This window comes from Lethenteron reissneri, chromosome 24 (genome assembly GCF_015708825.2).
Source record: "Lethenteron reissneri isolate LAM-NWPU_2019-01 chromosome 24, ASM1570882v1, whole genome shotgun sequence".
Taxonomy (NCBI): Eukaryota; Metazoa; Chordata; class Hyperoartia; order Petromyzontiformes; family Petromyzontidae; genus Lethenteron; species Lethenteron reissneri.
The window spans coordinates 18,694,977-18,721,803 of record NC_083802.1 but is presented as its reverse complement, the minus strand read 5'-3'; the positions used below and the strand labels follow the sequence as shown (position 1 = coordinate 18,721,803).

The 26,827-nt window shown below is 46.5% G+C and overlaps 2 protein-coding genes across 3 annotated transcripts; one reads left to right on the top strand and one right to left on the bottom strand.

Annotated features, from left to right (window-relative positions):
* The first annotated feature begins 2,313 nt into the window (after positions 1–2,313).
* On the top strand, positions 2,314–8,411 carry TIPIN (TIMELESS interacting protein). The gene is made up of 8 exons (XM_061558580.1): positions 2,314–2,357; positions 4,580–4,709; positions 5,294–5,390; positions 5,494–5,569; positions 5,674–5,796; positions 5,909–5,981; positions 6,682–6,933; positions 7,733–8,411. The coding sequence occupies exons 2-8, from the start codon at positions 4,625–4,627 to the stop codon at positions 7,972–7,974; spliced, it is 948 nt and encodes a 315-aa protein (XP_061414564.1). The 5' UTR covers positions 2,314–2,357; positions 4,580–4,624; the 3' UTR covers positions 7,975–8,411.
* A 131-nt stretch (positions 8,412–8,542) lies between these two features.
* DIS3L (DIS3 like exosome 3'-5' exoribonuclease) lies at positions 8,543–24,857 on the bottom strand. Of its 2 annotated transcripts, none has more exons than XM_061558537.1 (18): positions 23,181–24,857; positions 22,190–22,343; positions 20,029–20,157; positions 19,277–19,412; positions 18,692–18,865; positions 17,815–17,893; positions 17,259–17,450; positions 16,541–16,710; positions 15,942–16,103; positions 15,152–15,399; positions 14,666–14,758; positions 13,683–13,875; positions 13,199–13,545; positions 12,408–12,562; positions 11,342–11,511; positions 10,615–10,760; positions 9,678–9,852; positions 8,543–9,062 (listed from the first exon to the last, which is right to left on the bottom strand). In XM_061558537.1, the coding sequence occupies exons 1-18, from the start codon at positions 23,353–23,355 to the stop codon at positions 8,718–8,720; spliced, it is 3,243 nt and encodes a 1,080-aa protein (XP_061414521.1). In that variant the 5' UTR covers positions 23,356–24,857; the 3' UTR covers positions 8,543–8,717. The 2 variants fall into 2 exon arrangements, with proteins under 2 accessions (XP_061414521.1, XP_061414523.1); XM_061558539.1 differs by having other exon boundaries at positions 17,259–17,447.
* Positions 24,858–26,827: the final 1,970 nt, after the last annotated feature.

The following is a 26,827-nucleotide window of genomic DNA, read 5'->3' as shown; positions in this document are numbered from 1 at the left end:
ACCGCGGTCCCTGGGTTCCTCTTTCATCAGCCCGCACTGACCAGGGTGGTGAAGTATTTTCAAGCAACTCCCATGGCCAATACCGAGGCCTTAATATCCAGATTGGCAAAGGCCTGTAAATGTGGCCCAGATGTGACACCCCCCCCCCTCCCATTTAATTCTCTAAAACTTAGCAGTTTTAAAGTAATGTTTATTTGAAACAGAAGTGAATATGCAAAGGAACAAAAATGTTAGGGATCAATTAATTGGGGGGTTACAAGACATCTGAACCACCTTGTATATTATCATATAAAATAATGACATAAGCAGATCAAGGTAAAATACAATAATTGTTTAAACAAAGAATATCACTTCCTTGGGATGCGCCGTTAGTCTTCTTTTACCTATAAAAACGTAAAATTATTGTGTGCAGGATACAGTATTCCTCCAACTACACGATTAAACTTAGTTTTCATCACCGTTAAATCTCAAGGGTTATTCTTTCAACGTCAGTACACGACCGTGTTTGTGAATGTGCTTTATTTTGTCACTAAAAGTGACGGTGGCAGCAATGCATTGTGGACTCACAAGAGGGCGATGCCCACCCACCTGTCCTCACTATCTGAGGCAATGTTCAAAGTAAATTTTGATTTAAAGCTTTCGTGACTGCAGGGATTCATATTCTTGGTTCTTTCGGTAAAGTCACGTAAAAGGGAAATAATAAAATAATATAAATATAAAACTATAATAATTCTCACGACGTTTCGACTGCAACACAAGCAATCATCATCAGGTGTGAAATCCACAGCAAGAAATTGTTCTTATTTTCGTGAGAATTTTTATTGTTTTATATTTATATTATTTTATTATTTCCCTTCTACGTGACTTTACCGAAAGAACCAATAATATAATGTCCAAAGTAATTAAAAGTAAAAATTCAGAATTTATTAAATGCCTAAAATAAGTTGGAAGCATTTTAAAAGCAATTGTTTCTGGAAATATTAACACTGGTATCCGGATCCGTGAAATTATAAAAGAAATGGGAAACGTCTCTAATTTTGGCCTTTATTTTAAGGACTTATATCTAACCACCTTTGGAAGCAGTTAAGCTAAGAGATGGCAGCAATACCTCGAGCACCAGTGGGCCAGTTGCATGATCTATTCCCATTCGTCCGTGTGTAAAATATTTGCAAAGTAAAATTTTCATTGAAGGTTTGTATAACCAAGCACAGAACCAGATTCCCTCAAGTAAACTAATGAACAAACACCACATTTTGTTGCGATCTAATACAGCAATGCCCTTTATTTAGCCAATAAGCCATCGCTGTCTTTAGACACTTTTAGAAAAGGGACCTGAACGGAGATTCTCAGCTAACTTTACGATAAGCCATCGGTTGAGTCAATTCGGCCTTGATTTGTTTAATGTGTGCCTCATAGTGCCACTTTCAAAGCTGTCCCAGCGATATTTCGCCTGCAGAATGTATACAATTCTACTTTTGGGAGGTAGGTGTTGGTGACAGAGCTATTGTCAGACAGTTGGGTGGTGACAAAAAACACTTTTAGCCGTCATGATCTATCCACTGCTGGATGGTGAAGGCCTCCCGAAGCCATGGGCGTCTCTCGTGGTCCTGCAATGTCACAATCCATGGAATACGAGCTGATTTTTAGCACAATCTCCTTGGTGTTGTGTTTTTCGAGACGTGTTCACTCGTTTGGTTGGCATTCCATTGTGAGGCTCTACCACTGCCCAGTGAAGATGATGCCAAGAGTGGCCCAATGTTTGCACGTTTACTGGGTTGGCCATCAACAACCCGCTCTCCTTGGATCACTTTACACGAAAGGACTGAGGAAACTTTATCCGGTTGAATTAATGATGAATGCATTCACACACTGTACGGATGTTTATTTGCCTTAATGGTTTTATTTTATGAACAATGACAATTTTGACTCGAGTTGTTTCATGCAACCGAGCTCTTGTTTGTGGATATTTGTGGTTTTATTGCCATCATTCCCCTCAGACTTTACGTTCAATAACTCTTATGTAAGTCCGCCCCTACAGCCCACACGTGGCGATGTGGAATCGACATCATCTTAATAATCGGTTAGCGATTCCAACATCTATTAAGAAAAATCGATTCCCTCAGCTCGACACAATGCAATCTAAATCGACTTTTGGAATCTATGACGCCTCCTGGAATCGATTCGCGTCCATGAAATCGGAAAACACTTGCGGGTTCCCGCCAAAACCACCGTCCAATAGAATTGCGCGATTCCAACTCGGTGATGACGTCATAACCCGCTGATTGGCTGAGGACCATGGTGTCATACTGGAGGTTTTACCTTCTGTGGTGACTTTTACGATCCAATGAAGGCGTAAGGTAAGAACACGGTTGCTCTGTTACTTATTCAACAATGTTACGTATTTTATTTAAAATGTATTTCAAAATATCAATGTATTTAACCACCCTAAGCTCCAAGGCGTTGATTCGGTAAAAATAATCAGACTGTATTGTGAGGTAAATAGATGCAGCGTGCGTCTGAATAAAGATCCATATTTTATTCTCAAGTCGCGTTAATGTTTAATTGCATTCAAGTTAACTGTTTGAAGTAGGTTTCATGCCCAAACCAGCGTGGTACAAATGTTGTATTAATATAACAGCCCCGACTCTTTCCATGCGGCAACCACTGTTGGTTTCCTACCAACGTAGTACCGTACGCAGGTAACTACTTTATCCACCCCACCGTGATTGTGGGCTCGGTAGATTTTATCCCCTCGCCGAAGTTTGAGCTGGCGCGTTGCTTTTACTCGGGACCCCAACTGCAGTGCATGTGAATGCGGGCTGTGTTTGTGTTCTTGGAAGTGTAGTAGTAATAATTATAGTTTACTGCTTTTATAATTCATAAATAATTAGATTTTTAAGCTGTCATCTGGTCTCACTTTTTTGTTTGCTTGGCCTTCCCCAGTTTTATCCAAATTGTGCTATCAGCGTCGAGGTCACAGTACGAACAATCCATTCCGAAATCTCTCAGATCAATGCAACCCCCCCCCCCTCTTGTAGCGAACTGGCCCGCGCAAGCGGAGAGCGTAGAACTACTTCTGAGAGCGCTTCAAGTGAACTCTGATGATACACAGTAGGGGTCAGCACTCTCCAACTTGCCCTGCCGTCGAGAGTAATGTGGTTTGCTTGACAATCAGAGCAATGTTTACAAGATTCAAAGCTGGATTTTGGTTAAATGCACAATCTGATTACATTTGTGATGGGCTTTTGTACAGCCATTGGTGAGACGATCAACTCGGTTACTTCTGCAAAAGTTTATCTGACAATTATATCAGCATAATCTTGTTTTCATTTGAAATTAGTCGAAAAAACCTAGATAAAACTAGGTAACCCAAGTTGTCTCAATGCCCATTTAAACAATAAATCACTTGGGACTCCCATCATAGTTCGAATTCTGTACAGTAATTTATTCCCACAAATATCTCCACTATGAACAGAATTCGATCACTTTATTCACTGATTACAAGCGCTTGTATTGGTTATACAATATACGTGTGGTATTTGATTGCTGTTTTGCGCCTTGGGTTGCAGTAGCCGATATGTCTAATTTGAAACTCGAAGTACGTATTTTTACAGTTACATGTCATCACACGGTGCTTAAAAGTATGCAGCCACGGGTCCGATTAGTCATTATGATAAAATCTAAGAACTGCGTACACAGCACTATGGGGTGGTTCAATAAAATCTTGCTTACTTATGGATAAAACAGCATGCATGGTTCGGTTGATAGACCACTGCACTCCTAATCTCGGGGTCATCCATTCACCTTTGGTCAGGGCCACCTCAGCGCATCATGTCTCTGAAGTCGATACAAATAAGCACTAATTTGTGGGGAGTCATCATTAGTTGTTGCGAATAGGCTCTGCCATAAAACTGGAATTTCTACTACTGCCCTAACAGTCATATAAACACTTAAAGTATAAAATGTATGAAATATATTTGGTGCATCGAAATAATGCACAAAACATATCTCGTGTGAAATTAGGTGAATTTTTTTGTACAAATTATAAATTGTGCTCACAATCTAATGTTTCTTATGCAAAACTGGGTGGTGCAAAACTAGTAATTATATGATCTATGTTAGTTTTGATTGGTTGAAAGGTTACAGCTTAAGATATGTTTTGAAAAGTGAGTTGTTTTAAGGAGTATTTTGCCTGTGGGATCAAATCAGAGTACCAGGAGAAAGTCTATCATGCATAGGATGAGGATACAAGTCACCAGTCCTCGCAGATGCGGTCACAAACCCACTTTTTCTCATGGCTTGTTGGTCACCAAGTGGCCCAGTGGATTTGGGGGTCTCACAAATATATATAATCCTACAACCCATGCCCCCAATGCGCTTGATTTACAGGCATGCATCACCCTGGGTTTAAACCATTTTCATCACCACCGTGACCCTGCCCTGCACATTACCGAGATTACTCTAGCGTTCTCACCTGGTTAAACAAAATAAACTATATTCAGTGCTGCCACGTATAACCAACCCTTTGCTTGAGCACTGAAATACATGCTATCAGCCCCATGACTGTCTTAATCCACAGAGCTGAGTCTTCAAAGCAGGAACTCCTCACTCACCTCGCATCGTCATGGAACTGTTTGACGATTCGGACGAGGATCGGGTCCGTGCGCCTCCCGAAGACGGTGACCCTGATCGGCGGGAAAACTTTGGAGGTCTGAGGCTCAGCAGAGGCCAATGAGCACTAGCATTAATTATTCAACTAAGTATTTTGAGTGCATTGTACATATTGGTGAAGGGAAATCTAAACTTGGTTGGGTTGCCCTGTCTTGGTAGGGCCAATTGAAAACAGCAACGACATGGTCATTCGACTCAGTTTAATGCCCCGCCACCAACTTTTGAATTGTACCCTTTATCATGAACTGAAGTTCATATACCCTTCATTCACACTCTCATGGTATCTGTTACCTCTAATTACGGAGTAATTCATTCGCTTTTATTCACAACTTGTGACTGCTGCTACTGTAGAGGCCGTATCTTGAGGTTCTAGCATTTGAACACTTGTTAAGGTTTATTTGCAAGTAGATGTTTCTGGTTACAAGGTGCAATTATGGGAAGTCATTCTAAAATAGGATTGCAGAAACTAAATTTTATGTAATTATATGGATTGAACTTCAACTAAAGTAGTCTTGAAAGTGTTCTTGTAAAATGTTATGCGGATTAGACATTTCAAACAATGTATAACTTGATGGTACTCTTCTGTTCAGTTGCATGTCCTGAAGTTTGTCTTGTCATTCAGATGAGGCGGAGCTTCAGAACCACTCTCAAGCCGAAGGCAAGCCAGTACCTGTTAAGAAAATCGTGAAAAGGCCTCGGCTCAAACTAGATGCCCAGCGGTGAGTACAAGATGCTGCTGTATTTTTGATTTTTCAGTTAGGAAAACAATGCTTTAAACGTATGAGATAAAGAAACGTTATTAATATAATACATTTTCCTTAGACTGTCATCAGAGAGGGGTCTCCCTGCTTTGAGAAAAACATTTGAAAATGTAAAGTTTAAAGGTAACGGGCATGAGGTAAGCTTATTTTATTACTTATGATTTAATATTTATTTTTAAGTCATTTAAATTAATGAATTGATGCATCGTAACATGCCTTCATAATGCTGGTTATGCTGCAGGTGGAAGACCTGAAATTGATCATGAAAAACATGGAGCACTGGGCTCATCGCCTCTTCCCCAAGATGCCGTTTGATGACATCATCGACAAAATTGAGGTCCTGGGGTCGAAACGAGAGGTGCAGGTGCGTAAAAGAGGTTTAATTTTTTTTACATAATTTTGCCGTCTTGAAATGAATTTTTATTTCAAATCTATTGTACGAAGTTTGGTCTTATTTTGTGGCCTGTCATTTGCAGAACTGCCTCAAGAAGATCCGGCTAGATATTCCAGTGTTTGATGAAGACTACAGGACAATTGACCATGATAATGGTAACCAGCCAATGTCTTCTGTTTGGAAATATTTACAGTTATATCTAAAGTTGCAATTTGCTTTGCATTCAGTGAATTACAGTGAAGACAATAATACACTCGGACAGTTATATTGTAATCGTTGCCCGCGATGGTTTCTGCACCATTCTCTATTGTATAAAACAGTTGGTTACCCAAATGTGTACTAATCTTGTTGCTGCGTCCACTAGTGGGCAACTGGGATTGTAGTTGCTAATCCGCTCAGAGTTTGTGATACCCAAGGTTGGGTACTCTGTAGTATAGACCACTGTCCATGAAACATCCATTTCAACAGTTTTCATTGGTTCGTCAGAACTTCACTATGCAACTTCAACCAAGATGCCAAAGGTATTCATAGTAAATGCACTGCCAGTGAAAATTACCAGCTGCGATTACCGTTGTGCAGTAGTGCACAACATATGGCCTCGAGGCCCACGAGGAAGTTGAAGCTGTGCACCCCTGCCTTGGTGTATCATGGCTTTCGGGGAATATTTGAACATTGACCGTGAAGCTATGAAGGAAGCAATGGAGAGGTGTGGTGGCATCAATGGAATTTGCTTTGATATTTTGAATTTGAGCACTTTGCAGGTGACCTTTTTAAAAACCAGAGTGTAGCCTAATACAACTAAAGTAACCTGAAGGCGAGACCTGAAATAAACTAATAATTTTTTGTGATCTGCAGACGACGCAGAACGGGAAAGGCTCAACAACAGCTTGGACGGCAGTGGGCAGCCAATTTTCTCGGTTGGCACACCAAGAACTGCACCCATGAGCAGCAACACTCCAGCGCCCATGAGCAGCACTCCAGCGCCACAGCTAACCGATGAACAGCGTGAAAGGATCGAGCGGAACCGTCGCCTCGCCATGGAGCGTCGCATCGCCAAGCTGCAGAGTGCGGATGTGCCGATCACATCCTCACAGTCGCAGGAAAAAGGTAAATCGGTTCTTTGAGTGTCTTGTGGAAGATGAACAAATCCCAATGCTCGGTTCTGCAAACATTTGTTGACTTGTCGTCGTAGTCCATTAACCAGAACATTTTTCACCAGTTATATAGATTTAAAAAAACGATGCTATTCTCTTAAATTACTCATGCCATTTGGGGGAAATACTCAAATCCATACACATAGACCAGCTATGTAGTTTCCTGTGCTAGTATATACAAACTACTTCATAGCAAATTTTGTTAGGATCTGCCAGATCTACAAATCTCAAATTCTGGATTATAGGCACATGCCACTACATCTGGAAAAGAGTGCTCTCCTGTATAATGGGACTGCAACTCATTTACATACAATGTTATTCAAAAAAGTACCAGAACCAGACCCAGTTAACCCACAAAATAGATAAGCAGACAATATGCCAAACGTTATAGCCAAGGACCCTCCTAAAGAGAGGGTAATGTCTGGCAATCCACCAGACTTGTAAAAATTGGTCTGGAGTTTGTCTGCAGTGAATCCATGCTGCTAAAATTGTGCTCTCAGAAGGCTGTGGGACTGATGAGTTGTGTAAAACATTTTTGTTGGACTGAGATGATGGTGACATTCTCTGCTTGTATTTTGTACTTGTATTTTCTATGATGCTAATTATTATTCTCAGTTAACCCACTGGTTAGCTGGTGTACTTATTTTAGTTTACTTTACAGATATTAGGTTAATAATTCATCAGAGCAGTAAATTTTTAATTTTGCGTGTATTTGTGAAGTCATTCTCCCGCATATTTGTCTTTCTGTTCAGAATCTCCGAGCTTGCAAGATGAAAGGGATCAAAGTGTAACGGATGAAAAAGAATGTGGCGATGACATCGTTTTAGGAGCCACTCAGGATACGGACATGGACTGGATCGATGCGGATTTTGCTGTTCCACAAACGGCTGAAGCAGCACAAGGCCTCTGCACCGACGAACTTGTGACCCAAAACCTTGTAGCAGAAGGGGCACCTGCTGATGGTACTGAACCCCAACCAAAGGATCAACCTTAACAGCACCGAAGTTACAAAGAGTAGTCAGGCAGGAGTTAAGTGTAATTTCTTTGGGAACAGCGTACTTGTTTTATGTCGTGGCATCATGAACACTTCATCAACTAAATCAGTTGTAATATCAGCCCGTTCCAACTGTAATGGCCACAGCACAAGCTGCTCACTCCAAATAAATGAGGCATTTTATGTCCATTCTACGATCTATGTGGTAGGCAACTGATAGGCAGCATTTGGTTGGTGTGCAACAGTACATTTCACATTTGGAGGTTAAACCTGCCAAACACAACTTTCTTCTTGCAGGAGGCACATTCTTGACTTTGTTATTTGTAATGGCATATAGTGCTTATGACCGTCAAACAGGTCTGGCTGTAATATTGTAATTAGGATAACAAGGCTGTGCTGTGTTGATGACCCCCATCACATACAAAACCAGTACATCAATTTGCTTTGATGCTTTTAAGGTTCAGTTTTGTGTAGCAATGTGTTTTGAAACTTACATTTGAAATTTCCAATAAAAGTCAACATTTTACAAAATGAATGTACATTTTTTTATGAAAATCACACTCCATTACAAAACTTAATTTAATAATAAAATGTGCAAAAAAAATCGTTTTAAATTACTGTACACATTTTACTAACAATTTACCCTTTCATGTTAAATTGCCCCCCTTTTATCGGTTTCACTCAACGGAGAGCGAAAGCAATTTCACGTTTCCGAAAAACGTTTTTATCCATGGTGGCGGATGTCAGGCGGTGGTAGCATCCATCAGAGCCAGCTCTCTGATGTCCTCAAGGATATCGTAGAGGCATCCTTTGCTCTGGCTGAACTCGGGCTCCCAGAGAGGTGAACGTCCACTCTTGGGTGTCACAACCTTAGACCCCTCCTCGGCTCTCTGCCTCACCTCCCGCACCATGTCCGCCCGGGCATTCCTGGGCATGCTGCTGTCCTGCTGCCCTTCTGCCACAGCAGCGTTAGTCGATACGGATGCCGCTTCCGACATTTTATCCCGAGGCCGATGCTGCTCCATTCGTGTCACCTCCAGCCGGATTGTGTCCGCGTGTGCTCGTCGTGGTTGCACGGAAATCCGTACCTGCCCAGGAGATCCGTACAAAAGGTGATGTGAAGTCATAGTCATTTACATCTCGAAGGTGATTTTTGCCACATACAGACATTGGCACTTGTTGCCAAGAATTGGATGACGTGGAATATTGGCCAACACGTGACCCTCGCCAAGACCCTGAGTGTCCCCATGCTGAAATAACTTGTTGCATTATTCCACATTTTTATGGAGGGGACCACTCTCTTTGGAGGATAACCATTTGATTTTCTTAATACTAATGATGGACTAAGTGCAGTAATATTCTACCAGGGTTTCAACGCACAGCCTTCAGATTGTAAATGAGCACTCTGTTAATAGGATCACCTGGTGAGGCGTTGTAGTTGACTTTGAAACGTGTCAATGTGCATTTCCACCCAGGTTAAGATGTCAATAGTAACCAATTCAGAAAAACATTCAATTGAGATTACATCATTGTCACAAGACATTTACCATTAACAACAAATTATTTTCGATCAGTGTGGCAGTGAGAAATTACTTGCTCTGTTTGTTCAATGCTGTGTTATCCTTTCCTCGATGACTTTTAGATCCTTGTAATTTGTTTGCACTACAAAGTTGGTTATAAAAAAGGGGAGAGGTTTGCTCTACCGTGAGGTGGTCAAACAGGCGGACGGTGAGGCTGCGCCCCACGCTCGGCTGTGTCGTGATGTGATTCTTCCCCCTCGTGATGCAGCCAGGAACAAATTCGCAGACGTCGTCCGTGCCCACGCTGACCACGAGCCCATCTTTGTTCTTGAGATAAGCTGCTCCTTTTAAACCATATCTGTCGAGGGGGAGAGGGGAGGGGAGATTCAAATTAAGAATGCAGTCAATCATTGCCCATCACTACATTGATGACAAGTACTAGGCTAGTGGTTCCATGCAACTCACAATCAGAAAGTCTCAAGCTCAAATATCAGCTGGGAAGCGAGAGCCAATCATTCATCCGAGGTCAATGAAATGAGTATCAATTTGTTGGATGTTAACAGCAAGGATGTAAAGATTTGGGCCCCTGTTAGTTTCATGTAATTTTTACGAGCGTAAGAATCACTTGGTTGATGTATTATTGCTTGTAATCATTGGGCATGCCATAGAGAATTATCCTCTCAATAAAATTTTACAATCTACCATTGGCTCAAAGGCACCTTAAGAGGATGATGACCACCCCATGCTCAATCAAACATGGAGACACTTTCAAATTGACTTTTGACATTGACTTGTTGAAACGTCATTTGCGAGGTCATCATCTGTGACCTCTGGCAATGGGAAGAGAATAAAAGTTATTTTGGGTTAATAACTTAAATATAAATGTGTCGTTAACCCACCACCACCCAACACAGCCAATCAGTAAGGTTTGTCATGTAAACAAAACATGACAATGTTGACAATTTAGAGTACTGTGACGTTTCGCTGGTAATTACAACCAGCTTCATTGGGCGAATTGTGCTGGAATATTTACGCGATTAACCCAAAATAACTTTTGTTATTAATAATATTGGTCGCGAAAGCCTACTACATGTTAAATGGGAAGGGAAGTTCCGGTTACCGCGGCACATGGATGAGAACGCCGTCGGCACGAAGCGAGTAAACGATGCCGTCCTCGACGCAGCGATCGTCTTGCTCGGGGTCCTTGTCGCGGAAAAACAGGCACTGGAAGAGCTCAATGGACTCCTTCTGAGCCTGCTGGGCAGCCTGTGAAAACCAGAGACCACACGACCAGCTGTCTAGCGCCTCATGGCCAGTCCACCTACGCAAGCTACAAAGGCGAACCATTTAGGCCACTTAACATCAATAAGTAATGAGTCTTAGCATATCCCGAGGGTGGCCGCGTTATTAACGTATAGATAATGAGTAGAGAGTCAATAAAAAAAATGGAGCTGTTGTCATAAGGAGATAAGAGAGGTGATGTGCCTTTGTCCTGTAAGTGCAGCTGCTGCTCGATGCAAACTGAACCAGTTGAAACCCTTTCGTCCGTTCATCTTTCTGAAATAGATGACGGTTTAAACAAAGTATATTTTCACTACAAATACCTGCCACTACAATTCTGCAACAAGTTTTACTCCCACTGCATATGATTTACTGAAGCAGCAATTTGCATTCTAGGTTATCAGTAAAACATGAAGTACCCACTTAAAACAAGACAAGTGTGGCCAGCAGCCAGTTACTTTCAGACCCAAATGCACACGCCCAAGATTTAGTTGGGCGTCGGCAGGAATCCGCTCTACTCGGGCCCTTCCGTGCCACGCAATGCTGCGGCTTAAGTTTTCGCTCACCCTGTTCCTCTCGTTGATGTGCTCGCACAGCTCCTGCAGCTCGGTGTTGAGCGGTGTGGTTTCCGGCGCCCCCTTGGCCTCCAGCACGGCCAGCAGCTGCCGGTGAACCATCACGTCGGCGTAGCGCCGGATCGGCGACGTGAAATGCGTGTAGTGGTCTAGCGCGAGGCCTGCACAGCGCCACGGTGAGCACAGGACGACAAGATAAGAAGCCGAGAAGGATCGAGCTCGATTTGGTTTTCATAATCATCCAGTGCTGGTTAAAGACCCCCCCCCACCCCAAGTCGTCACCATCGTGATCTCGCGATATCACAGTCCATCTTGCGCCTGCACTCGAGCTAATCTCATTGCGTCTTCTCCATGGGTGACATCCTATCGGGCGTGTTCCCTCCTTTGGCATCTAAATACAGTTGTGTCTGAAGAATTTGGTGTCTGCTTGAGTGACTGGTGGCTGAAGAACTTACCAGTCACAGTACATACCCCACAACTAATTTGTTTTCTGGCAACCATTCAATTAAGAGATTAGGTGTACCATTTTCTCCGTAAAGTGTCTGCTAAAGCTGCTGTGACATAATTTTATCAAGTAGAAAATTGCTTCTCAAATTGGGTCGTGACCTCGATGGGGGGATTGCAGAGGCATCAAGATTCAACAAAATGACCATTTAATTAAATTGCCCGCAGCAGAGTGGTTTCGCAAAAAGTTTAAGTATTAGTGAAAGGTGTTACAGTTCAGTTGAGAGATCCTGGAGCAGATGAAAGTCACGACGTATGTCGCAATTGTTAAAATTACATGCAAGGAAACTAAAGCAAAATAACTGGTTTCCCAGGCCTTGCTGACTGAACTTGTTTTATTAGGGGGTAATGAAAATTATGTGGGCTTGTACAGGACACGTCATGTAGTTTGCTAGACGGATTACAACATCGCAAGGCTGTGAGAGATAGTGAATGCTTGGGGAGGCCTTCATCCAGCAGTGGATTGATCATGGCTGAGATTTTGTTCACGATGATGATGATGATGATGATTTTGTTCACGATGATGAAAGAGGGTTTTAGCTTGTGACCATACCGTAGTGGTAGTGCTGGTCGACAGGCAGGGAGCCAGTGGAGAAGTAGAGTGCGTTGGACATGGCGTGGACCGCCATTGAGCGCAGCATCTTGTTAATGAGCGGGTCGTTGGGATCCACGGCGTTGTCGAGAGACCCTGCCAGCGCCTTGTTGGAGCTGAAGCCAAAATAAAACATTTTAAATCATGTAATATTTGCAAGAGTGATGAAGCTTAAATTCAGTATTTTACATGTTAAATGTCCTTGCCATGATTCTTGCTGCAGCCGTGTAACAGTACAACTACATTGAATATTTATATAGCATCCAATTACCATCATATCTCAAGATGCTGTAGATAAACTGTGGGCATATTTACCACAAAGAGGTGGTTATAGGCAGAGAAAAGTAGAACGTTTTAAGCCTGGACTTGAAGAGAGTGAGGAATTTGGCAGCACTGATGTCTGGGGGATGGAATCTCCAGACACCCTGGGAGAATAAGCAGCCTCCCACTTGGCAAAGGTTGACTGGGGTTTTAATATTTGGATAGACAATACTAAAGTCATAAACGTAACTGACATGTCCATCTCACAGAAACAATGAGTTATTGGTGCAAGAATGTTGTACTTATAGTCATTCCAAGGGGCCATTGTCTTAAGTCCGTATCGATTGATACACACCGTCATATGAGTACTTAGCAAAGCGAATCATGCTCTTGGATCCTGACAATTCATCCGATGGCAAGGGGCCTGAATTGTCACCCACGTTTAGCAGCTGCAGCAGTAGCAGCAGTAGCAGCGGCGTGCAACGACTCGCCTCGTGTCGATGTGAAAGCCCAGCGAGGCAGCACACGCCTTCAGCTCCTCGAAGAATTCGTGTCGCGGAGGCGGGTGATGACGCAGCAGAGCGCGGCCGGGCAGCGCTTGCGCCACGCGGCGAGCCACCCAGTGGTTGGCGGCGATCATGCACTCGGCCACGGTCTCGTGCACCTCGAGCGGCTGCTGCGGCACGAGGTCGGCGATGGAGTCGCGCGACTCGCTCATCTGCACGCGCACCTCCACACTCTCCAGCTCCAGGCCTCCCTCCTCTGTGCGGCGGGCGCGCATGGCCCGTGCCACGTCCGTCAGACGGCCCAGGGCCCACACCAGCTCACGCAGCCGCTCCTGGAGGGGTTGGGGGAACCGCAGGGTGTTTACTTATAAACCCGCGGCAGTGGTTAAGAGACGTATTTAATCACGGGGTCTGAGCGGACCGCTACATCGGACCTGGAGCATGTGGAATGAGGGGGCGCGGCGGGCACCTGTCGCGTTCCGTCGTCGAAAGCGGCGAGCTCGGGGATGGTGACCCCCTGGGCGGCCGCGCCCCCGTCGAGCAGGGCCTGCGCCGTCTCGTAGCTCAGCTTGTAGGCCGAGCGGATGACGGTGCGGCCGTACCACACGCGCTTCACCTCGTACGTGTCTCCGTCAAGCTCCCACCGCACGCTCACCGCATACCTGCAAAAGCACGACGTCGCCATGTGACGTCTCGGTGAATTGTGTTGAGGCTAAAGACTTTCCGACTTTTCTATTTTCTCTGTCTCTATGAAGTGTTTCCATTTGTACCTTTTCTCTGCCCTATATCAGTCTAACCCTGACTCGAACTCCTTCGAAGACAGAAAAAAACTCCTTAATATTATAGTGATGTGCTTGTCTTCTTATTTGAATTGGTCACATTTAGATACTTTAAATGTTTAAATTTTACATACACAGGGAAGTATCTGTTCATCATCATTAATCCAGGTAACCCTTGCAAAAGAGGCAATATTTTTAGACATCTCAAATGGTCTATATTTCATCTGGTTAATTTTAAAGATACTAGTCATCAGCCATGATCAATCCACTTCTGGATGAAATAGATTTATCTTCCCAAAATAAAGAAACAATTTGGTCAATGATCCAATGGGCCTTTGGGATCAATGTCAGGGCATGCAATGAGTTAATGGTGCACATCACCCACAGATATTCAGTGAATCGCCACGACTTGGGAGCTGCAATTAGACTCAAGAATCGATTTTTTTTTTTATGCAATGTTCACCGGCTAATCTGCACCGATTCTAGTTTGATGCTATCTCACTCGTACCACCAGCCTAAAAGTAATGGCAGGTGTTAATTTTGGCTATGAAAACGATTCTTTTTTATTTTTGTTACAGCCTCCCAGGTCTGTCATGCAAACAAGACAATTCACTTAACTGGGCTCGCACACGGTTGAACGAGACACCATCTGTTACCATTTGGCGGCTCTTACCTGTCGACGCCGCTCAGCAGCGAGCACAGGTTGCCACTGAGGACCGAAGGCAGCATGTCGAAGCGGCGGTCAGCCAAGTAGTACGTGGTGGCCCTGCAAGCAGCAAAACAACGCCGGCATTGCCTTTTACACCGTCAACTTCTAAAGCCCCTTAAAGAAAGACGCAGATACACACCCCTGCTGGGTGTCCTGGGCTCATAGTGCCCCTATGTAATGAAGGACCCCAAAATTGATCTCTTTATGAAAGCTCCACTGCTGCTGCGTGAAGCAGGCCACAGCAGAAACAACTAAAAGTTTAGCTGGCTGGCGATAACTGCATCTCTTGTCCCCAGAAGCTCGTTAGATCAGATATTTGTTTGGCTTGGATCTTCCTTTAAAAGCCTTCTCTAGTGTGATCTTCTCTGCTTTGGTAAAATGGACGTGTTGGTGCGTACGCGCTCACGGGGGTAACGGGGGTGGGGTGGGTGTGCGAGGGGCGCATGTTACCGCGCGCGAGCCTCGAGGTCCGTGTGCGAGTGGGGCCGCAGGAAGTGCGTGACGTCTGCGATGTGCACACCAAGCTCCAGGTTCCCCCCAGCGATTGTTTTCACGGAGAGTGCATCGTCCACATCCTCACAGCCCGGCGGGTCCACGCTGAAAATTAGGTGCGAGGAGCGCAGGTCGCGACGACGCGCCACCTCCTCGCTGTCCATCCGCCACGGCGTCTCTGGCGAGTCCACTGGCATCTCTCGCAGCTGCAGAGGAAGAATGGGACCACGGCAGAACAGGGTGAAAAAGTCCCTGGGCAGTATCGCTTGTTCGTCTTGCCATGTCATCAGCCACTGCTTGACGGTAGTATTTCTGCCGTATTCACCAGCATCAGCTGATGACACAGCAACTCCTGTGTCCAAATGGGGCGGTGGCAGAACCAGGTGAATGAGGTGTGGAGCTGTATCACTTGTTCCTCTTTCCATGTGACCATCATCATTCGTGATCTATTCAGAGCTGGATAAAGGCTTCATTTCATTACTCCATCTCCGTGGGAGACATTCTCAGAACATGCCAAATAAATAAGTCATGCTTTTAATTGAATTGGAATATGACATAATTCAGTGTTCTTTATTGCAAGGCCTGCAGGCCACTGGCGGCCCCTAGTGGCCTTTAGTGCGGCCCCCCACGATACACAGATGTGGTAACACCCCTTGCAGGCTGTGTGGCAGCCCTCATACTGATGTGTTATGGGCGAAAGTGCCCTAATCTCTTAGCCCCCAGCTCTTTGATGGCTGAGCAGCCTCACCTGGGCTTCGGAGAAGGGCAGCACGGAGATGGCGTTCTCCACCAGAAGGGCGGCCACCTCCGTCTCGAGCTCTCCGGCGCGGCCCAGCACGCGCACAAAGTGCCCGTTCGGGTACTGGGACGTTGCCTCCCACGAATCTATGCGCACTACCACGCGGTAGTCCTGCGTGAAAAATGGCAGAGGCGGCGAGCCAGCACCGGCACGCAGGTGTCACTTAAACAGGCGAAAGGAGAGGCGCAAACGAGCGTTGAGCCAGTCTGCTCAACATATCGATGCAGAACATTTGTCATTTGTACAAGAGAGCGGTCAAAATGTTATAAACATAGGCAACACACTACCGTGTTTCAATTTGTACAGATGGAAAGTCATCGGTCATTGGCAGAGAAGAGCAAGGTCTTCATTATAACATTTTTTTCCAGGAAAACCTCAATAAGTCTCAAAATGTTTTCAGAATTATTCTGCATTAAAAGTTGGGCCAATATTATTCACGAGTCTTAATTCTGGACTTTTTACACCAAGTATACATTCGTAATGGCACCAAATTCAGGCCTCCAGCCGATCGATGAACAGCCAAACGCTTGCACCACAAGGCAACTCACCTGTAGCGCCTGTGACTGGTTGGTGCTGATGCGGATCTTGGGCACACGGAAATCCCAGGGCACGACGAGGACTTTCTGGGACTTGGCGCTCTGCCCCACCAGGTCGTCCACAGAGGGAAAGGTAGCTACGTAGTCCCTCCAGTTCCTCTGCAGAATGCCCACCACCCGCCCTGCCATCAGCAGCGTCAGATCAGAATCAGAACATTACATTTATACTGGAGGAATGCAATGAGCTATAAAGGTCTTTTTCACAGATGTCCAGAAGATACCAAGGAGGGTGACAGTTTCCTGGGCTTTTAGGCCTCAAAACAATAGGATGCACGAAGTCTTTATTTTTGGTGGAAAGCGTATTTCCCCGCTTAAATGTCAATGGAAGTAACTGCAGCATGGTGATGAGAACATGACAACAGCAAGCCAGAAAACAGGCCGCAAATGCGACTGGCAGCAGCCTATTTTGAAAGTTGTGCTTATCGTTAAATTGAAGTTTAAAAAAAGCTGAATTGATCTGCTCAGGAATGTGTATGCATGAGAATAATTGAGGCTTGAAACCCAAGAAGCCAATGTAAAATGGGTAGGGATATGCATTTTTAGTTAAATGCTAACTGGGTACATCATCGTATTCAGGGTTAACTGTTTTCTGCAAACGGCGATTAAATCAGATAGTGGTGAATGATTGACATTGCGGTGGCAGCGGTGATGATGATGTTAATGCACCGACCGGTGGGCATGGGCTCAGTTTTCGGCGCCGCCTCCTCCTCGGCTCGCTCGTCCGTGCCGTCGCCCCCACTCAGCCCTGTGGCGCGGCCGTGCCACTCGGCACGTGGCAGAAGCTCCACAACCACTGTGTCCCCGTGCACCGCGCGGTTACGCGCCTTCACGCCCGGCACCAGCACGTCGCTTTGCAACTCTGCTGAGAGAGCGCCGATTTTAAAGACGAATTCTTAACACGAAGCACAATATGAATATAAAGTGGGGGCAAAAGTTAAGCAGTTACCGCACTGCCCTATGAACCTGGTGACCTTAAGTTTGATCGATGGCAACAGTGAACATCATTAGCGAGTAACCCTCTGATGAGTCTTCGGGTTGTACCGTGTGTTGTTCTGAATGAAACATCGGACACCATTCTAAATAACATGATGCAACCCAAAAACACAGCAGAGGCCTATATCGTACAAGCTCCAAAACCAACCAGTCAGTGCTGGACACCCTGACATTCATCAACCTGAACTGACAAGCGTGGTTAACTGTGGTCAAACAACCCTCCTGCATCTCACCTGCCTGTTTGGAGTCGCTGACCTGGCACCGTACAAACGCCTCCAGCTGAGCCCGGTGTTTGTTCACGCTGAGGATTCCCTGCACACATGGACGCACCAGATTCAATACATTTTCACTTAGAATCATCATGGCACATGCTTCCATCAGAGCACATCAGAGCACGACTTCCCATCACCACCTAACAAAGTCCGTTTTGAAAATACATTCAAACTCAAGCCATGAAAAAGTTTCCATCATATTGCTCAAGGTATGGATCGACGAAGCCTCAAATATGTACCTGGTGCCATATCTCAACATCAGCATTGGGGAAACAATGGTGGCTGGGCGTGGTGCTGGCCAAACCATCCCCTCTTGCACTGTGCTGGCCTTAATAGGCGCTCGCTAACAGCGCTTGCCCCACCCAACCTGTATAGGCTACATGGGGGATCTTTGCTTGATGGCATAGTCACTGTCTTAACTGATAAAGTAAAGCTTTTTAGATCTGATTACTAATTAGATGTCATATTTGCTTTTGCCATCTGATCACTAATAATCAATTTTATTTTTGCATAGTGGTTGTTGATTACACCTTCTTTATACATTTGCAACCAATTCCTGTTACAAACATTTCAAATTAAAGTTTATACCTAACTGCGTTTGTCCACCAGTGGCATAGCTACGAAGTGTTCACGTAGTGCAACTGAACTGAGGCCCACGGGCCGGAGTGGCTCTATGTTCCGGGCTACAACGAGGGTGGGAATTTGGACAGGGGGGCCCCAATTCATTCCTTGCACTAGGGCCCATGCAAACCAAGCTACGCCACCACTGTTTAACCAGCACTAAATAACTGGCTCTTAGAAGGGGACACGAGAGGGTGGTGCCTTTTGTTCGTCTTGCCTTAATGTAGCGGCTGGACTTGATGCCAGCCTCCAGCACTTCCTGGGACAAATGTTCGGGAAATTCTCGCTTGCTGGACAAGCCCTGACTCTTGCTTTCCTGCAGCATTTGGTGGATGGATGCATACAGCTCGTGTGCCATCTGGACGTCTGGCCAAAAGTTCTGCAGGTAATCCTGGAAGCACAAGCATGCATTCGGGGCTCCGTCAGTGACAAGCGCTAGTCTCTAACAACCTGGGTGTGCTGACTTGTAAGTTGAAGCCAAGATGATGCATTTGTACATCATCTTATGTTGGGGTCGCATTTAAATATGTTATAAATCCACACTGTAAATGATCATATTGTTTGTTCTAATCATAAATTCAGCAAGCCAGGGCTTAGACACTCATCGAAATGGTAAAAAGAACTCAACATATTTTCAAAGAAGTACATTTGTAATTTAAACTCAACCCACTGCCATGTGAGCTTGTGCACCACTGCCAATGCAATATCACCAAATAATTTAACAAATGGTAGTATATTAAAAACATACACACACACAGATAAAAAAACAATGACACTGTCAAGAGCAAGAACAACGATTTACCAGGAAAAGCATCACAAAAACGCCAGGCGTGGCGGCTCCGTATCTGCGCACATCTTCGGGGTCTTCTGTTAACATGACAATGGGGATCTGTCCCACGAGGTGATCGTAGTACCAAACAGCTGCCTGGTAGACGGATCTGAATAACGACGCACACGGCAGATTTAAATGTGAGGGCATTGAAAGTGTTCTGCTGTCAAATAAATAAGTATTATTCCATAAACTCTTGACTTGAGTAACACTGTGACTCTGGGAATCATTATCATTCAGTGGCCAGTAAAGTGAGTACCACTTTGTGGGAATCCAATAGTGGTTATCCTATGGCTTAGGGCCACCCAGGGAGCGCATTGATTATGGTAATAGCTTGGCTATTTACCCTATTGTTGATGTGACATCCACACGAACTTTCCAAAATTCAGATGAAAGGGAACGTGTACCTACACTGGTCATCCGACTTTTCATTCCATCATTTTTGTTTTATTATCCCACTATACTGTGTGTTGGTGGACAATGCAAGCCTTGCTTGAATTGAATTGCCATTTCAGCTCACCTCATGACAAAAACTTGTTTCAGCACCATCAGCCTGTGCCTACAAAACTTAACCCTTGTCATGTTACTCCCAAACACAACTATGCAAGCTTCAAATAAAATACCAATGAATACCCCTTTAACCCAACCAATTGGACCAAAGTTGCTCCAGGGATTGATGATTTGTTTGGGGGTAAATAAAGTGCGTGTTTGACTGTGTGAGTCACCTTGTTTTCCAGGCTTCAGGAGTCTCTCCGGGCTCCCGGGCACAGTAGGCAAACCTCTGGAACTCGTTGGCAAACATCACGCACTCCCTTCGCATGTCCTTCAGCAAGCTCCTCAGTCTGTTGTAGTGCCTAAAAACAAATGAAAACACGCATTTCTACACACTCTTGAAACGGATGCAACAGGGCACGTAACAATTTGTTGTACTGTGCTATGCTTCAACGTCTATGCCGCCTGCCTTCATCAACCTACATCGGCCAATGTGGTCAAGTATGGTACAGTAACTCACACGGTGTGGGGAGGCCCTCATCCAGCAGCGGACGAACATAAGGACTGTACGTGTACATGTAACTTCATACAGTAGATTAATATTGATTCTTGAGCTCACAATATCAATATTGTTTTATGCTTCACCACAATGTAAATAAAATAATCGATAATTTAATTGCAACACGTCATCGAATTGTTGAGGGTGAATTGTTACACCCCCTACTGTTGACATGATTAAGAATTTGTTGAATTTAACTCTGCTTTCCTTCCTGTAGCCCCAAATCTTTCCCTCCCTTTTAAAAGTAACTTCAACTAATATTGCTTCCATCGACGATCTGGTTAAGTCGCTGAGTGATATTTTTGTAATTTTACTGGCTTTGTCCCTTGGCAGTGTTTAAAAAAAGTAACTGCTCTTTAAGCTCCTTGTGTAGACAACTGGCAGACAGGAACATCACGGGGAATAATTGCACGATGGTTGAATGTTGCAATGCACACATGAGAACATCTAATTAATTTGCCCCAATTTCACGCAACAGGTGGCTAAAGAGCTGTGCATCACACCCACAAAAAGCATGCCGAACTGTACGAGCTATCTCCACACCGATTCCTGATTGTCTTAATAGACATGTGATTTGACCAAGCCCCCTCTATAAACAAGCTACAGCCCCATCTCCGTCCACAACAGAGCAGAACCGAGCTCAAGAGATCATCACAACCAATGAATGCACTTAATGCCACACAACCTCTGGCCAACACTTACTTCCCTCTGCCAGATCCTACCACTCTTAGTTGAAAACAGACACCCGTAATCATTTTCCCTAAGGGTTATCACCAATGCAGAGCACCGAATCACATCCATGTTGCTCTCTTTGAACCACCTCGGTGAGCATTTTCCAAACTCAATAACTTGAAATGAACCGAGGAACGTCTGTTCGCATTGACCATTTTATCTTCGTTAATATTTTAATTAAAGGCGTTTTTAAAACACGTTCTGTGACGTATAGAGCACTGCTTTTAAGTCAAGGAGACCTTGTGTATTTACGTGTGGCCCCATGTGACAAGGTACCAATACAATATAATTAAATGCTAGCTATACTTAACGAGGTACATGCAAGTGCGGCTTGTAACGATTTAATTTGTATTTGAACCGAGGTAAAAAAACCCCACTGTGGTGCGAAAATTTAGTTTCTAAAACCCCGTCCTTGATTTGTCTGTGCGTGGCGATCTAAAAGATACTGGAGAGACCCCTCAAACATACAGACATGCCTTTTGGCAATGTTCAGACGTTAACAGTTTTTTTTTTCAAATTATCAATTTGCTACTTGAGCCACATTCACAAAACGAGCATCCCACCCTCATCAGAAACGTCCCTGTTGGGGTTGAAACCTCAAGGCCTTTCCAGGGAAACAAATATATTATTCCAAATGTTCAATGTCATGGAAAAATGCACCAATATAGCCAATTGGAAAGAGCACGGCTCCCCCCAACACTGCAGGAATGGGCCAATAATTTGTAAAAAAAATTGCCGCTCTAGAGCATCTAAGTGCCACACTAAGGCGCAGGGAGGAAGCTTACCACCAAACATAGAACCCCTTCACTCCCTCTCCTCCAGTGGGCATTGACTCTTACAGAGCAATCATTAGGGCATTTAGGCACCCCCCCCCCTTTTTTTCTTATCCTCCGAGAGTATCAGAGCTTAGGAAGACACAATGCGGTTTAGACAGGTTTCCATTGCACTGTAATCAGTCATGTGTTTGTGCTGGTGTCAACCCCCTTTCATATCCTCTGTGGTGTGTACCTGAATTGTTTGTATCAAGAAAGTACTTTTGGGGGGAAAAAAACCCATAACGGAGAGCGCAAGAGAGTTGGTGCGCGTGGTTCCACCCCCATTACCTGCGGCCCTTGGCGTGCTGCAGGGCATTGCAGGAGGTCTGCGTGAACACGACGCCCTGCAGCTCGGGCAGCTCCAGGATCTCCAGGAATTCCTGCACCACGGTGCAGCCTGGTACCAGGTAATGGGTGAGGTTGGCACCCAGCAGCTTGGACCCTGCAAACCCAGGGTGGGGGTCAAGGGTGTCGGGGAGGGACAGTTTTGGGGAGTGATGCGGAGTCCCAAGGGAAGGGGGTAGTAGGTGTAGAATTGTGAAATAATTGTTAACGAATCGCTGTCGAATGTGAAGACCTCGAAGTTGCTTTCGGTGGAAAATAAATGAATTATATTAAAGGTGTGAGCTTGGTGTATCATTTGGTTTTGTGATCATAACTTGCCAACTTCATTATCCTGAAAGTGTCCTTGTACTGCGCTGCGCGCATGATCACCCTGTTACGACTAAGGGGACCCCATCACTAGGCCCCAATTGGAACGTTGACTCTGCTCTGGGACGTGGGAGGACTCCAGTGTGATACAGATCAAAACTCCAAAGGGACCCTGATCAATCCTCGGAGCCTGCGTGTGATCTTTCACACTTGTAGTTCAAGTGGCCCCAGTGTGCCCAGGTGCAGGGGCTCAAGGGGGACACTGCAAAGTGCTTGTGTGCAACATCAGCCAGGGGTTGTCACTCCCGTTAGGCCGGCGAAGGCAATCGGTGCCACAATCGTTGAGCGTCCCGGATCCCTGAAGCAACCCAGTTCAGACGCCCCGGGAGTTCAGTTGTGCGGCACGGGGCCTCGATGTGACCCAAGGTGGACCTCAGTATATGCCCCTGCATGGGAGCCCAGAACCTTACTTTGTTGTTCATCCCCCGCACCTCTGATTAACACGGTTGGCTACGTACGGTGCGAAAGAAGTTAAACACACACTTTGGCCTTTGAGACCATATCAATGTATATCGGGGGGGTGGGGGGGACCCGTTGTAAGGATATCAGGGGAACTCAGGGCACGCACCGCGGTCACATTGGGCCATGCAGAGGGCGCTTGAGCAGGCCACGTCCTGGCGCAGGTAGAGCTCCCTGAGGACCCTCACTCCGTGTCCGCGCTGAGAGCGGAGGTGCAGAATCTTCTCCGTTCTCGTGGTGGCCTCCTGGGGGTCACGATACTGAGGGGGGGCCGGCTCCAGCATGACCACCGCCAGCCCGGGCCAACGACGAGGGGCAATAATAACACAGCCGCAGAGACGACGACGACTACAAAGGCGGTCGGGGAAACCTCGAAAGATATTACGGATGGCTGTCAAGAGACAAACACACCCAGAGACACACACACTCACTCACAAGCGCACCCATCAGACACAACCACGACTGCAGAACCAAACACGAACACAACCACTCACAACCACCGCCACCAACACAACCACTGTCACAAACACAACCACTCACAACCACTCAGGCGCAGTCAACGCACAAAAACACAACCACAACTACAACACCAACCACGGATACAGGCACCAACAAACGGACACAACCACCGACACCACCACGAGGCTACCAACACCACCACAACTACAACACAACCACCGACACAACCACAACAACAACAACCACCACGAGGCTACCGACACCACCACAACTACAACACAACCACCGACACAACCACAACCACCACGGGGCTACCGACACCACCACAACTACAACACAACCACCGACACAACCACACCAACAACAACCACCACGGGGCTACCGACACCACCACAACTACAACACAACCACCGACACAACCACAACCACCACGGGGCTACCGACACCACCACAACTACAACACAACCACCGACACAACCACAACAACAACAACCACCACGGGGCTACCGACACCACCACAACTACAACACAACCACCGACACAACCACAACCACCACGGGGCTACCGACACCACCACAACTACAACACAACCACCGACACAACCACAACAACAACAACCATCACGGGGCTACCGACACCACCACAACTACAACACAACCACCGACACAACCACAACAACAACCACCACGAGGCTACCGACACCACCACAACTACAACACAACCACCGACACAACCACAACAACAACCACCACGGGGCTACCGACACCACCACAACTACAACACAACCACCGACACAACCACAACAACAACAACCATCACGGGGCTACCGACACCACCACAACTACAACACAACCACCGACACAACCACAACAACAACCACCACGAGGCTACCGACACCACCACAACTACAACACAACCACCGACACAACCACAACAACAACCACCACGGGGCTACCGACACCACCACAACTACAACACAACCACCGACACAACCATAACAACAACCACCACGAGGCTACCGACACCACCACAACTACAACACAACCACCGACACAACCACAACAACAACAACCACCACGAGGCTACCGACACCACCACAACTACAACACAACCACCGACACAACCACAACAACAACCACCACGGGGCTACCGACACCACCACAACTACAACACAACCACCGACACAACCACAACAACAACAACCACCACGAGGCTACCGACACCACCACAACTACAACACAACCACCGACACAACCACAACAACAACAACCACCACGAGGCTACCACCACCACCACAGCGCGCCGCGTCCTGGCAGCCACGGGCGCGCGGCTCGGTCGCAAGTAAGTGACGTCACAGCCGTCACGGAGAGGGGGGGGCGAGGGATGGACGCGGGGGGGGGGGCTCGGGTGTGGGGGGCAGGGGATGGACGCGGGGGGGGGGTGTGGGGGCAGGGGACGCGGGGTGGGGGCTCGGGGGACGCGGGGTGGGGGCTCGGGGGACGCGGGGTGGGGGCTCGGGGGACGCGGGGTGGGGGCTCGGGGGACGCGGGGTGGGGGCTCGGGGTGTGGGGGGCGGGGGACGCGGGGTGGGGGCTCGGGGGACGCGGGGTGGGGGCTAGGGGGACGCGGGGTGGGGGCTCGGGGGGTGGCGACTCGTGGCCCACGCGCTTCCTCGTCAGGGCGAGCGGGCGGCGGCCTTGTGGTTGTGGGTGCGAATCGTCTGAGAGCAGTAGCAGCAGCAGCGCGTGGGACGTTGCTCGCGAAAACCACGGGACGACGACAACGACAACAACAACAACTCGACACGCTCCTCGTCAATGAACACCGCTCTGGATGGAGACCAATGGGCCCCCCGTGGCGCTGACACCCGTGGGTTCTCTCACAATGTCCCGGAGCCCCATTCCTGGGCCGAGGTGGCATTATTTGGCTCGGGCCCGTGACCCGCGTCTGGTCGAATAACTCTTCAGCAGATTCACAAAGAAAAAGTCAACACGGATAGCGTCATTGGGTTTTTACCCTTTTATCTGGCAACAAAACTGACACTTTTTTTTACAATGAGTCATGTTTGCATTGACCACAATACCTGCAGTCGGAATGCAAACAAAAAGACTCCTTGTAAAAAAGGTGTCAGTTTTGTTGCCAGATAAAAGGGTAAAAAAACAAGTATCATATTTTGTTACTGGCGAAGGAGGTTCCAATGACGGATGGCGTCGTTAAACACAGCAGCAGCAGCAGCTCCCCTGCCTACGAAAACATCAGCAGAATTGGAGGTTTCATCAGTTTCGCTTTTTTAATTATTATTTAAGGGGCCGTCCATAAATGACGTCACGCGATTTTGGACGATTTTTGACCCCCCCCCCCCTCGTCACACGGCGTCACAAAAATATGACGTCACAAAGCTCTGCCCCCCCCCCCCGCAACCATATTTCCATTTTGAAAATAAAACATGCTTCAAAGCGCTTTAAACTATTGTCATTGTAGTGCGTATTTAATGTGGTGCTGCACTCTGATGTTGTAGGAGTGTTGTTATAACAATTAGTGTTGTTTTTACAATTCTATATTTATTTAAAGTTGCGCATTTTGATGTGACGTCACATTTCTCACCCCCCCCCCTCCCCTCGTCACACATCGTCACAAATGTCTGACCCCCCCCCCCCCAGGTGGGTGACGTCATTTATGGACGGCCCCTAATTTCTACCCATAATGCGACGCGAACATTGACATGGTACCTGATGTCATGGGCTTACAACCTGTGCCCCCCCTCCCCTCGAACGAGATTGGACGCCGTTTGCAGACGATGATGATGATGCTGATGATCAACCAACGTTCGTGATGGTTAAAATAACCTCAAGTTGTAACGAAACTCGGTTTGGACAAATAACTTAAAACAAAAACCGTGGTAAAATAAAGTTACAGATACGTCAAAATACAGATTTAGGTGATGACTGCACTGACACGTAAATCAGACGATGATGCGTGTCGATTGCAGTTGCCAGTGAAGTCGTCACACGGTTGACTGACTGCTTAAGAGACACTGCCGCACAATCTCCAGGGCAGCCGACGCGACGGGTCGAGAGGGCACCCTGGAGCCCGCGGTGCTCTGAGTCGACCCTTGGGGGGACTCCCCCCCGTGGTGTGCTGCGTCGACCCTTGGGGGACCCCCCCGTGGTGCTCTGCGTCGACCCTAAGGTCCCCCCCCGCGGTGCGAACTCCGCACCTGGAGCGTGCGAACGCTGCCACGTGTGCGCGTGCCGGATTTCGAGGTCAATTGTGTCTCGGCCATAATTTTACGACCAT